The following is a 13091-nucleotide window of genomic DNA, read 5'->3' as shown; positions in this document are numbered from 1 at the left end:
ATTTTGGACAAAGTATGAGGGAGGTCTGCTGTATTCCACTAGAATTTTTGGAGTAAAAGATCCATGGGCATCCATGGAGACAAATGTTTTACTGCCTCTTTGAACAGTCTCAAGGTAAAGACAGCACAGGTTAAGGCAGCTGTGTGGCAATAATTGTGCTTGGTGGCTAAGTTGTTACAGACAAATTGTGCTACCTTAAAGAACTAAATGTAGGAGTAAGTGATTTAAAGAAGTGAGTGAAAAGTTACCAATAGCTTTTGCAGGAATTGATAATACAGGGTTTGGAGGAAAGTAAACATTTGGGAGTTGTGGAAAGGGTAAAAGGTAACTGTGAAGATGTTAAAAGAGTAACAGCTGTGGTGTTACAAGAAGGAAGTTTTTGTTTAATGATCAAACCCAGTTATATAAATGTAACTGTATGTGCAACTCTGTGCAGTCACATTGGATGGAAGCTTGGTAATTAAATTATCCAAGGGGGTCGGGTAGAGTGGCTACTACCACCACTATGCTTCTGTCCCCAGAAGCCTTTACAGCTATTCTGAGGGAAAATGGGCCCTTTTCCCACAGAAATGGTCTATAAGGGACTGCTGCAGGCAGCAGGAGGAGAGATAATCTGATCAAAATTATTTGACTATTGGGTAATGTAATCAAAATCACTAAAGAAATGTAAGGGGTTTCTATTGGAAGGTAACTTGGCTGCCCCTGGTTGTGTCTAGTTGTACAAGATGGAAGTGTAATCGAGTACCATTGTGTAAAATAGTAATCACAGTGCAAGAAATGTTAGGCAAAAGAGAATTGTGTGTGCACGCACAGGTAAAAGAAAAGGAAAAGGGGAGGAATGATGGGAACACTGAGCCTTGGGCAGGCTCTGGGGGATCAGACTGTCGCTTTGGTGGGTGTGCATGAAAACTCTGCGGGCACGGGGGAGGCAGTTACACCTTGTGTAAAATTAATATGGCTAATATAATGTTATGGAGGTTAAACTATGGAAGGAATGTGCATTTTCCCAGGACGTGTACAGTGTATATTGGAGAAGGGAAAAAAAATGCAAACAACACATGGTACTTAATTAAAATCCTATTAGGGCTCCAAACAGGGCCACAATAGGTTGTGCTTTCTTTTTCAGATCTCTGTGTGTTTTGAAGCAGGAGATGAAAGTGGAAAGTAATCAGAACTCTAGTGGAAGTGGAATGTGTCCCTTTTAAGACAGTCTCTGAGCTGCTAATAGCTTTGGATCCAAAAGCAAGCTAGAAAGTCTCTGTGTAAATGCAAATTACCTAGCTGATGGGCACAAAGAAGCTGCAAATAATGAATACATCTGGTCAGCAAACAAGTTACTAGAAGACTCAGATTATGGCCCTCCAGGAAAGGGAGGTGAAAAAACCAAGTCACGCTTGAAAATAAGGGGAACAGGTTAACCCTAAGGGGGGGGTGTGTGTGCACGCGTACAGTGCTAAAATCTAAAGCTGTCTCTCAGCTATTACCTGAGAATAAACTTAATGCTTGGTACAGCAAAGAAACTATTGCAAACATGGTCTGTTGTACAAGAGGGGAAACTGAGGTACACCACCTCATGAATTTCATAAATGACCAGTGAGTGGGGTAATTCACTAGCCTGACTATAGAACAAAATAAGGACAGCCTGAAGGTAATTCTTCTGTTTTTCCTACAATTAGCAAGGAAATTTGTAAAAGGAAGTGGTATTATTATTAAGCAATAATCTGTCCCCACTAGGGGGTGGTGGAAATTGTTTCTTTTGTTCTTCAGACACTCTACAAGCAAGGTGGCACCAGCGGAAGAATAACCCACAATACCATGAATCTATGTTTTGTGTTGTTTGTCTGTGGCGTTTGTCTTGTTGCTAGCATTGTTGTGTATCAATGAACAGAAAACCTCATGACATGGGAGGGGGATGGCTTCAAAAGGCTGACCAAGGGTGGGGGGGGGGGGGGGGAGAATGTTAATGGGAATGCAAAATTCTCAACTAGGAGGCCAGCACCTGTGTAATAGCTACCATGGTACCTGGAAATGGAATGGCAACTAAGGTGGTCCCCACAAGCCCTATGGAAATAATGAGAAGGGGAGAAGCTCACTGGGAATCAATGGAGGGGTGTGTAAAATAGTGTAAATCAACACAAGATGTTTGGATGTGCCCCTCTGCTATGACTATGGAGAAGCAGGATCAATGGTCTATGCAAGGGGTGGACAATTGGGTGTTCTGTGTATAAGGTGTTTTGCTGGGAATGTACATATTACTGGGGGCACAATTACAACAGCTCATTACCAAACTACACCCATCTACATGCTTATATCTGGACTTTGGTGCACAAATGGATCTATGAATCTTATTGTTGTAAATAACCAAACCAGGGCATACAGCCTGATTCCAAACCAAGTGGTTAAGCTTGTTTGGACAATAACCCATTTCTCTGTGAACGTTCAATGGACTTATGATATGGACAAAAGCACACAAAACCTGCAGGGGCAGCTTGTTGCAACACTGGACACATAAGATTGTGACCCTGTCGAAGGAGGAGAGGCAGTGTTTTGGTGGTGGCTCGGCTGTTGGACGATACTGCAGTGGTCAGGACTCGGTGTTGCTGTGGATTTTGTATTGTTAACTGTACTTGTATTACGTTGCATAGGGAGATAACCTATAAGTAATGTAATAAGCCCTCCAACCCGGACCCAAACTTCTCCGGTCCACTATAATGGGAAGTCTGGAACACTAATTGGAATAAGAAAAGGAGTACTTGTGGCACCTTAGAGACTAACCAGTTTATTTGAGCATGAGCTTTCGTGAGCTACAGCTCACTTCATCAGATGTATCTGATGAAGTGAGCTGTAGCTCACGAAAGCTCATGCTCAAATAAACTGGTTAGTCTCTAAGGTGCCACAAGTACTCCTTTTCTTTTTGCGAATACAGACTAACACGGCTGTTACTCTGAAACCTAATTGGAATAGGTGTGGTATGCCCGTACGAGAGAAGGTGCAGGGCACTATACTACACAAGGGGCAGTGGGACAAATGGAATATCGACACCTTCCACCTTGATGCCTGGCCCTATCAGGAAATGTGTCACCATATGTCCTATACTTTTCCAGGGATACCTGGGCAGGAGGATCCCAAAAGAAAAGGAAAAAAAAAGGGGTGGAGTGTTAGGATATAGATATTCAGGCCTGTCTGTAAAGGTCTAGACTCTAAGAATTTAGGTGTATTCTTATCACTTGGCTAGTTATAGAGGTATGAAAGAAAGAATCTAAATCACTGTCTGCTGGTGTAAGGACCTTTTCTTACTGTGACAGTCTGAGGCCCTGTTCTTAGGCTAAGGCCTTTGGCTAAGCAGCAAAGGCAGCCATAAGCTGGGAAGCAAACGGTCAGATCCTCACATTCCAACCTACTCACAATGAAATAAGGTGCTATTAGGCAGTTAGGAATACAGTCCTGTCCTGATAATGCCTATCGCCTCCAGAGAAAGGGAAGTGCCTAGAAGATGTAAAAGGAAACTTAGTTTCATAGCATCCTGTCTGGCAAGAACTCACTTATCTATAGCTGGGATGTGAAATCCGCATTTCTGTGTTTGTTCTATTACTGTAGTCCCCATTTCCCTATTGTTTGTCTGTATAATCTCTGTCTGGTTCTGTGATCGTTCCCGTCTGCTGTATAATTAATTTTGCTGGGTGTAAACTAATTAAGGTGGTGGGATATAACTGGTTAAATAATCATGTTACAATATGTTAGGATAGGTTAGTTAAATTTCAGTAAAATGATTGGTTAAGGTATAGCTAAGCAGAACTCAAGTTTTACTATGTAGTCTGCAGTCAATCAGGAAGTGGGGGGGAATGGGAACAGGGAATTGGGGTGGGGAAATTGGAATCATGTTTTGCTAAGGGGGGGAATGGGAACAGGGACACAGGTAAGGCTCTGTGGTGTCAGAGCTGGGAAGGGGGACACTAAGGAAGGAAACTGGAATCATGCTTGCTGGAAGTTCACCCCAATAAACATTGAATTGTTAGCACCTTTGGACTTCGGGTATTGTTGCTCTCTGTTCATGCGAGAAGGACCAGGGAAGTAAGCGGGTGAAGGAACAAGCCCCTAATACCCTCTGAAGCACCTGGCATTGGCTGCTATCAGAAGACAGAACACTAGGCTACAAGGACATTGGTCTGACCCAATACAGCCGTTCCTATGTTGATTTAAAAAGTCAAAATCTCAAAAATATTCGTAAACTGAGCATCCAAAAATAATAAATCAGTTTGGGTCAATTCACAGAATCATAGAATATCAGGGTTGGAAGGGACCTCACGAGGTCATCTAGTCCAACCCCCTGCTCAAAGCAGGACCAACCCCAACTAAATCATCCCAGCCAGGGCTTTGTGGCTTCTAACTGAAAAACTGAACTTTGTTTCGAAAATGTCAAAATGAAACATGAGAGAAGGTGGGTGAAGTTTTATTGGACCAATGTCTGTTGGTGAGAGACAAGCTTTTGATCTTATGCAGAGCCCATCTTCAGGTCTGTGGGACTCAAAAGCTTGTCTCTTTCACCAACTGAAGTTGGTCCAATGAAAGATATTCCCTTGCCCACCTTGTCTCTGATACCCTGGGACCAACACAGCTACGACAATCCTGTATAAAACAAAACGTGGACAAATCTGAAACTTTTTTCTGAAATGAGATCTTTGTCAAAAATGACCCTTTCCCACAACAAGTTTTGGTTTAGATGAACTGACGTTTTCCAAAGAAAAAAGTTTTATCCAAAAATTCCCAACCAGCCTCAGACATCACAGCTTCCATCTTCCCTTATGACATTAATGACACACTCTTTCTCTGGCCTTACTGAGGCCAAGGCACTGCCTTCCTGCCCCATTCTGCACCAGCTATGCCTCTGTAGGCTGTGGGTATGTCTACACTGTGGCTGCAGCCTGTGTAGACATACCCAAGTTAAGCTAGCTCTTCAAGTAACAATAGCAATGAAGCCACAGCAGCACGGGAGGCAGCCACTCAGGGTCCCACCATGACTTCACTGCTCTTCTTACTAGAGCTAGCTTTGATCTAGCTGGGTACATCTACATGTGTTGCGATCATACTCCTGATTGCAAGAGAGACATACCCTGCAAGCCCATCAGGGCAGGGACCTGTCTCTATCCTGTGTTCAAACAGCAACAGAGTGGGACAAGACCCAGGTCCAGGAAGGGAAGTGGCAGCACCCCAGAGGCCATCCCATTGCAGCAGGCGTGGGAGTGCTGTGGAAAAGGGCTGCCTTGCCCAGCTATCTAGTGACCAACTCAGGCTTATGGAAAGAGCAGCAGCATCATAGGCTTCAGGGCTTAGACACGGGGGGGAATGGTGGGGGGTCATGTGATATGTTGCCCACTAGGGGCAAAGAGAGAGCTCTCAGCCCACCCCCACCCAACAAAGCCGAGAGAGAAACACCACAGGGGCGGGGAGAGAACCAGACAAAGAACTGGCAGGCAAGTGGGTTCTACGGAGAGAAAACTGCACAACATCCCAGGAGGGGAGCTCAATTTTAGAGCGAGAGGGTATGTAGGGAGTTGGAAAGACCAGCCCTCTAATGGGTCTCAGTTCCCAACCCTTTCCAGGGGAGGGGCACTGAACCTGCACTGTGCCCTCCGAGTTAGCCCTCAGGGAGCAGAGTGAGTGGAGTCCTGCAGAAACACTCCAGCCACGGGGGCATCCCGCAGCAGAGGGTCCCCCGCCCAGCAGGGCGCTGGAAAGGGGCAAGTGGCGCACAGCAAGCCCCAGTCACTTACGTTCAGGATGTGCCCAGGCACCTGTGTATTTCTGGGTTCCACCTGTTCGTATTTCATCAAAAGGTTCAAAATCCAAGGCTGGAGGACGTAGACTTTAGGGACAGCCAGCCACCTCCGCTCATCCTCCAACCTGAGAGAGGAGAGGCAGGGGTCAGTTCTGAAGACAGGGAAGTGTGAAGTCTGCAGCTTCAGCCCAGAGTTCAGAGACATGTTCCAAGCAGCAGAAAGGCCAGCAGCTGCCTCCAGCGCTCACTGGCAAACAGCTCAGTGCCCATTAGGAAAGATGGATCAGGTCCCTTCCCTGGGCAGGACGCTCCACGTGGATCTCACCAGCATTCCTTCTCTGGCTGTCCGGGCAAGTCATTTCCCTGTTGTATCTTTAATGCATACAGCTATTTGCATGGCTGCTATTTAAATCCCACCGTAAAGATCTGGTGACCCCTTGCAGTATAGCCGAACAAAAACAGCTACCCATGCTTACCCCAAAGTGTCCATCCGTCTAATAGGGAAGGCCATAGATCTCGCCCAGCTGAAGAAAACATCTGACCTTGAGACTGTATCTCAAAAGCTGTGTTTTTTGACTGAGAATAGGTATCCTGCAGTAATTGACTGTAATGGGAGTGTATTAATTCCTCATTGTTTATGATGAATTAATTTATTATTGGTATTGGCACAGCACCTGGGAGCCCTAGCCATGGCCCCAGACCCCGCTGTGCCAGGCATTGGGCAGGCACAGAACAAAATGAGCTTACAGTTTCAACGTTAAAAATAAAGTAACTCTTCTAGAGCTGCTGTGGCAATTCTCTCCTTCAGGGACTGATCCACAACTTCCCACGCCTTGCCCAACAGGCCCGGTTCTGGGCTCCAGGCAGGCTGGAGACCTACTGGAGGGGATTTGCAGAGCTTCCTGCCAGAAGAAAGGGGATTTGCAGGTAAGCATAGATGACTTCCCTGTGTCTAAGCCCCTTTTTATTCTACAGTAAGTATTTCTGTGGCCCCCATTCTATGGTATTGGAGTACTTCCCAGGCTTTGATGTATTTCTTCCCTCAATACCCCTGTGAGACAGGGCGCAGCTACTATCCACAATGGACAGAAACTGCAGCACCAAGAGGCTGGCCCATGGGAAGTCTGTGCAGGAGAAGAGAACTCAAGCCAGGTCTCCCAAGACCCAGTCTAGAGCCGACTAGGCCATCTTTCCTGTCACGTTTTACGGCAATCACAGCATGCAGCCTTATGACCGGCTGCATCAGTCAGCAACTGGACTGCATCACCCAGCAACGGGCAGTGCTGTGGGTCTTTCATTGTGCGGCTTCAAGGGACAGTACCACACTGAGATCCCTCCCCTCCTTCTCCCAGACACTCCTTCCCAGAACGCGGCAGCCATAACCCAGGCTATCACAGCCCAGCTGTTCCACAGCACAGCCGGAAGGAAAAGGTTGCTAGCAGCTGCCACAGGGGCTTGTGACCGCTCTCCCATTCCCCACCTCCAGTCTCTACTGAAAGGCATTTACTCAGAAACGACAAGCGCCACACACCAACGTGCCTCCCCTAGGTTCCTTGCTCAGGGAGAAGTGCCGTGCTCCTATCTGATGGAGGTACCTCAGTACTGCCCCTTTGACAGGAATTCCTGTCCAGCTGGTCCCCTCTTTGCAGGGCAGCACTAGTCTGAGACTCCCATGAGTCCCTACAGGGCTACTCTGCCCAAAGTGCCATTCAAAGCCCCTCAGCCCCACCCTGAGGGCAGAAATGCAGGATTTTCTGCCCTTTGCTCCCTGGGCTCTAAGCTGAGCTGGGTTTGAGAGCCTGGAGTGAGAGGAGGGACAGAAAGAGACCAAATCCCAATGTCACCTTGGCATTCGCCTGGATAACAGGTGAGCAAGTAGCTCAGGTCGGCCCACTGTTTGTCCTGCACACAAAAGGCCATTTACCCTACTCCCCATTCAGGGCCTGAGCCTACCTGGCGCTACAGGCATTCCACACCTCCTAGGATCAGGCCTCGCAATCCCATGGAGTAGCCAGTTCTCCACATGCAGCAGACACAGAGCCAGCATGTCTTTGTAGGTAAACGTCACCGGCTGAGATTGTGAGGGGAGAGCTCCTTGTGAAGGAAGGCCAGCATGGCGATAAAGCAGCACGCTCAGTAGCGGAGACATGAGCATACAGCACACATGTTCTGCACGCAAAGACAGGAAGTGGGAGCTGACCTCTCTACAAGGGCATGGGGGAGATAGCTGGGTGCCTGGGATGGGATGTACAATCTTACCGCTGCATTCCTTCGCACTCTGGAATTCGGTCGGAGTTCTTTGCTTGGAAGATCGTAGGCCTCTGAAGGTAACACACACTCAAACCGCTGACCTGCCTGCAACCACAACAAGAGAGACAAAGTGGGTAAAGCAATGTCGGTTATGAATCGACTTGTGTTGGAGGAAATGACAGCTTTTGAGCTTCAGGGAGCTCTCCTCTTCAGGTCTGGGAAAGGTAGCCAGAGTGTCCAAGCTAAATACATGGTGGGATAGCATGTCTGAACCACTTATGTTTAACAATCTGTCTCACCATGTATTTAACTTGGACACTCTGGTCACCTTCCCAAGACGTGAAGACAACTCAAAAGATTGCCTCTTCCACCAACAGAAGTTGTCCCACTAAGAGGTATCACCTCCCCCACCTCGTCTCTTTAATATCCTGGGACCAACATGGCTACAACAACCCTGCAATTAACCATGTCACCCCGTTAGCTGTGTGGGGGAATTTCCTTCATTTCCCCATACCCTGTTGGAGAACAGCCCGATTCCTGTAACCCGCCCTAGGAGGCCCACAAGAGGGAAGGCCTGCTCTAGCACACCATAGGGAGCATGAGTGGGGGAGAAATGAGTTAATTAATGCAAAGATACCAAGATGTTGGGATAACATGCAACACTCTGAACCATTTTATATGTTCCCACAAACTTGGTCACCTGAAGGCTGGCATTTGGGGGGATAGAAAAGGAAAGGATGTAGAGATATTCCAGCCGCAGATGAAGATTTCTTCAAATGCCTTGAAAAGGAAAATGTACTCTAAAGCTGCTAGCTCAGAAGTTCTCAGACTTTTCTACTGGTGACCCCTTTCACACAGCAAGCCTCTGAGTGCGACCTCCCCCCTTATACATTCAAAACACTTTTATATATTTAACACCATTATAAATGCTGGAGGCAAAGAGGGGTTTGGGATGGAGGCTTACAGCTCGTAACCCCCCATGTAATAACCTCGCAACCCCCTGAGGAGTCCCAACCCCCAGTTTGAGAACCCCTGTGCTAGCTGGTTCATCTAATTGCAGTGTACAGGAATTAGGTAGAATATTTTACAGCAGCTTGTGAATCTTCTAGTGGCGCTAACTGTGTTCTTTGTGTTAGATTTGAGCTTAGCATTAAGTGCTAAGCCTCAAACATTAAGCCAGAGCATTAAGCTAGGTCTTGGGTGTTTGTCTCTAGGTAATTAACATTGTTATTTGAGAGCTTGCTGTGCCCAATTTTTGTTGTGTTCAGAGAAAAAGACAAGACTAATCATAACAAATATTTTTATATCTGTGACAATTAAACACAGTTAGCCATTTGTCCTGTTCTTAATCAGTCGAAGAACAAGCCTGGCTTGCCAGAGAGAGACTTGGCAGAATCTGCCGTTTTTCCCCTTATAATTTCAACAGATAACATTGATGTTGATTTTTAAGCATTGTTTTAGATTTTTATCTATTCAAATTCTGCTGGTTATGGGAAATTACTGCGGGTGTGTGTGTCACTTATTTAATGACACCAGATGTTGAGATTCAGAAAGTTAAAGCTATATAAACCGTTAAACCACAAATTGTCAATTTCGCCCATGAAAATACACAAAGTAAATATCCTTAAATCAACAAACCCCACCTGTTTTTACAATTCATTCGCTAGTCCATTTGGGACAAGCCTAAATCACTGGATTTGGTCTCTTAGTTCTCAAGAAGCATTTTTCTCACGTTGCCTATCTGTAAATTTCATTGATTATCGATGGAAATATTTTTTCATGGGTTTGTGCGTGTCCGGTGAAATCGACGTTTCCTGGTAAAACGCCAACCGTTCCAAGCCTGGCGAGGACTTGCTGTGAAAGGGTCGCCGCCGGGTCGCCGCCAGCGGGCTGGCTGCCGGTTCGGCTGAGCGGAGGCTCCCGAGCAACGCGCACGGGAGAGAGCGGGGGCCGCCGCGCGGGGGCCAAGGGAAGACTCCAGCGCGGACTGGCCGCCGGGACTCCGGGCTCTGGCCGGGCCCTGGGAGCGCAGGCAGAGAGTCCTGCGCCTCCAGGAGGCAGCTGTAAAATCGGGGTGACGCTTCTACCCACATCCCGGCTTAAATCGCTGACTGACTGGGAAGATCCCCCCGAAAGACAGGCCCCACGGCCGGGTACGCGGGGGGCCCCGGGGGGACCCGGGGCCGGGTACGCGGGGGGCCCCGGGGGGGCCCAGGGCTGCCTCCCCCCCCCCCAGCAGCCCCCGTTTCATTCGCTCGCTTCACCTTCCAGCCAGTCCGGGGGGTGCCAAATCGCGCGGCGGCGGCTTTTCCTGGCCCTCGGCCTCTCGCATCCTGGCGGCGGGGGCCCGGGGCGCTCAGTGGGGCTTCGCGGCGGGGCGCGGGGGCCGGGAGGCCGGGTGCCCTCGGCCGCCGGGAGCAGCAGGCAGGGCGTGCGCGGCGCTGCGCATGGCCGGAGAGGTTAGCGGTGGACTCTGCACAGCCCCCAGCTTACAACAGCCGCAAAGCCCTCTGCGAAAACGCGCCCGCCCGCCCGGGGAGGGGGTGGAGCTGGAGCTGGAGCTGGGGCGACGGGAAGGAAACGGCCGGGAGCCCGCCCACAAGAAAGATGTCGGAGCGGGCGGGGCCCGGTGGCGCCGGCCCTGCCCTGTGGGGGGCGGCCATCGCTGTGTGGGGATGGGGCCCGGCGGCCATCGCTGTGTGGGGATGGGGCGCGGCGGCGCCGGCCGCGCCCTGTGGGGGGCGGCCATCGCTGTGTGGGGATGGGGCCCGGCGGCCATCGCTGTGTGGGGATGGGGCGCGGCGGCGCCGGCCGCGCCCTGTGGGGGGCGGCCATCGCTGTGTGGGGATGGGGCCCGGCGGCCATCGCTGTGTGGGGATGGGGCCCGGCGGTGGCGCGGGGTTCCCGGCGCTCCCCGCGGGCCGAGCCAGGAGCGTTTCCCGCCCGCGGGCTCTGGGATGCCCCAGCCGGGGGCGCTCACTGGGCGCGGGGCGAGCGTTGACCGGCCACGGGCGGTGGGTGGGGGACCCGGGCGCGACCCCCGGGCTGCCCGGGGCTCTCGCAGTGCGGTCACCCCCGCCCAGGGCGTCGCTCCCAGCGCCGTCTTCCCTGCTCCGTACAGCGCCGAGCTCGCACGGCCCCCGAGCGCGCAGCGTTTCCGCGCCTAAGCGGCCGTGTGGACAAGGCCCAACAGGTGTCACTCCCTCGGAGACCTTCCCTAGGTTACCCGCACTGCTTCTGCCCGAGGCAGGGGTGGGCAAACTAGGCCCGCGGGCGGCTCGCCAGCCCTGTGGCCCCGCGGGGCTAAGGCAGGCTCCCTGCCTGCCCTGGCCCCACGCCGCTCCTTGCCAGCACCGGATCCCTGCGGCGGGCTGCCCTCCCCTGAGGGTACCTCCCCTGGGCCATGGTTCCCTACTCCCAGCCCCTAGGAGCTGCAGGGGGAAGCGCCTGCAGGAAGGGCAGCATGCAGAGCCCTGTGCCCGCCCGCCCACGCACACCCTCTCCCCTGAGGGGCGTGGTGCTGGCTGCTTCCAGGAGCAGTGTGGGGCCAGGGCAGGCTAGAGCCTGGACCCCAAACACCTGCACCCCAACCCCCTGCCACACCTTGCCCCAGCCTTACATGCATGGCCCTGCATGCAATTTCCCCACCCAGATGTAGCCTTTGAGCCAAAATGTTTGCCCACCCCTGCTCTAAGGTCAGTCTATCCATACACCTGGCAGGTAGGAACTGAAACAAGTCTCCCAACAAACAAACTGTTGCTTTCTCCATACAGTTGTTTACGCTGAGTTAATTCAATCAAATCACTTCCACACCCATCAGCTGCAGCAAACTGCTTGCAAAAACTACCATGAAGATTTTTTTCTTCAGGACTTTGGCTATGTTTGGTATCTCTTTAAAACAGAATCCAGTCTCCAAGTTGGTGGTGGTGGTAGATCCAAAAGCAGGTATCCAGAACAGTGTCTGGGCAGAGGCTCATAGGGCAGAGGGGCTGCAGTTGGTGGACACACCTAGGCAGCAAAGGGAGTCCTGTAAGCAAGGAGGTTCAGATTGCAACCCTCTAGGAGAAAGGAGTGGGGGAAAGGGGACCAGATCCTGCTGATGGGAAGAATGAGTGTCCAGCCTTGAAATTGGTAGCAGATGAAAATTTGAAAGCTAGTGTCTGGGTTGATACAATCTACCTGGCTGACAAGGGAGGGGGAATATTTGCCCATAGCTGTTAGCACAGAGGACACACCTGGCCAGCCAAAAGATTCAAGTGAAACAAGAGGCATGATATAACCAAGATACTTATAAACATTCACATTTGTAACAAATTTGGTGTTACTGTTAAGGTTAAGCCCTCTGAGGTATTTGATTTTGATATTAACCCTGGTAAAAAGGTACAATGTGTATGACTGATAAAAAGCCTGTAAACATATTGGGAATAATACCTAAAAATACACTATGCTAGAGAGCTTAATGATAGTGAAATGTTACAACTGATACCTGTAAGCAATTTTGGACCTTGGCACAGCGGAGAAACCTTAACAAATCCAGTCTGCTGTATAGAAAGGGAAGCTGAGGCACACCACCACATTGCTCTCATGGCTAAATGCCAAGGTGATTACACCATTAAAAGCATTAGTGTCTATATTAGAGTAACATCAGAGGAAAAATAACTTCAGAAAATTAAGGAAGTGTTAATAAAGAGCCTGATTTAGACGTGATTTTGATAAACCATTTCTGCTGTACACTAATACTTGTTTCAGAGTAACAGCCGTGTTAGTCTGTATTCGCAAAAAGAAAAGGAGGATGTGTGGCACCTTAGAGACAAATTTATTTGAGCATAAGCTTTCATGAGCTACAGCTCACTTCATCAGATGCATGCAGTGGAAAATACAGTGGGGAGATTTATATACACAGAGAACATGGAACAATGGGTGTTACCATACACACTGTAATGAGAGTGATCAGGTAAGGTGAGCTATTTCCAGCAGTTGACAAGAACGTCTGAGGAATGGCGGGGGGAGAGGGAATAAACAAGGGGAAATAGTTTTACTTTGTGTAATGACACATCCGCTCCCA

At 49.8% G+C, this 13091-nt stretch overlaps 1 protein-coding gene across 7 annotated transcripts in view; it reads right to left on the bottom strand.

The window, feature by feature from the left end:
- ACD (ACD shelterin complex subunit and telomerase recruitment factor) overlaps nucleotides 1-10588 on the bottom strand; it is a 45614-nt gene extending 35026 nt beyond the window's left edge. For 3 of the 7 annotated variants that reach the window (XM_077830723.1, XM_077830724.1, XM_077830725.1), the window contains exons 1-3: nucleotides 10291-10588; nucleotides 8036-8131; nucleotides 5772-5901 (exon numbers count right to left, since the gene is read on the bottom strand). In XM_077830723.1, coding sequence (XP_077686849.1) covers nucleotides 5772-5901; nucleotides 8036-8131; nucleotides 10291-10358 — 294 coding nt within the window. In that variant the 5' untranslated portion in view covers nucleotides 10359-10588. Of the gene's footprint in view, nucleotides 1-5771; nucleotides 5902-7729; nucleotides 7837-8035; nucleotides 8132-9669; nucleotides 9718-10290 lie in introns of those variants that run through there. The other 4 variants (XM_077830719.1, XM_077830721.1, XM_077830722.1 and 1 more) reach the window with 4 other exon arrangements.
- Between the last annotated feature and the right edge of the window lie 2503 nt (nucleotides 10589-13091).

This window comes from Eretmochelys imbricata, chromosome 12 (assembly GCF_965152235.1).
Source record: "Eretmochelys imbricata isolate rEreImb1 chromosome 12, rEreImb1.hap1, whole genome shotgun sequence".
In the NCBI taxonomy this organism is placed as follows: domain Eukaryota; kingdom Metazoa; phylum Chordata; order Testudines; family Cheloniidae; genus Eretmochelys; species Eretmochelys imbricata.
This window is presented reverse-complemented; position numbering and strand designations above follow the sequence as displayed.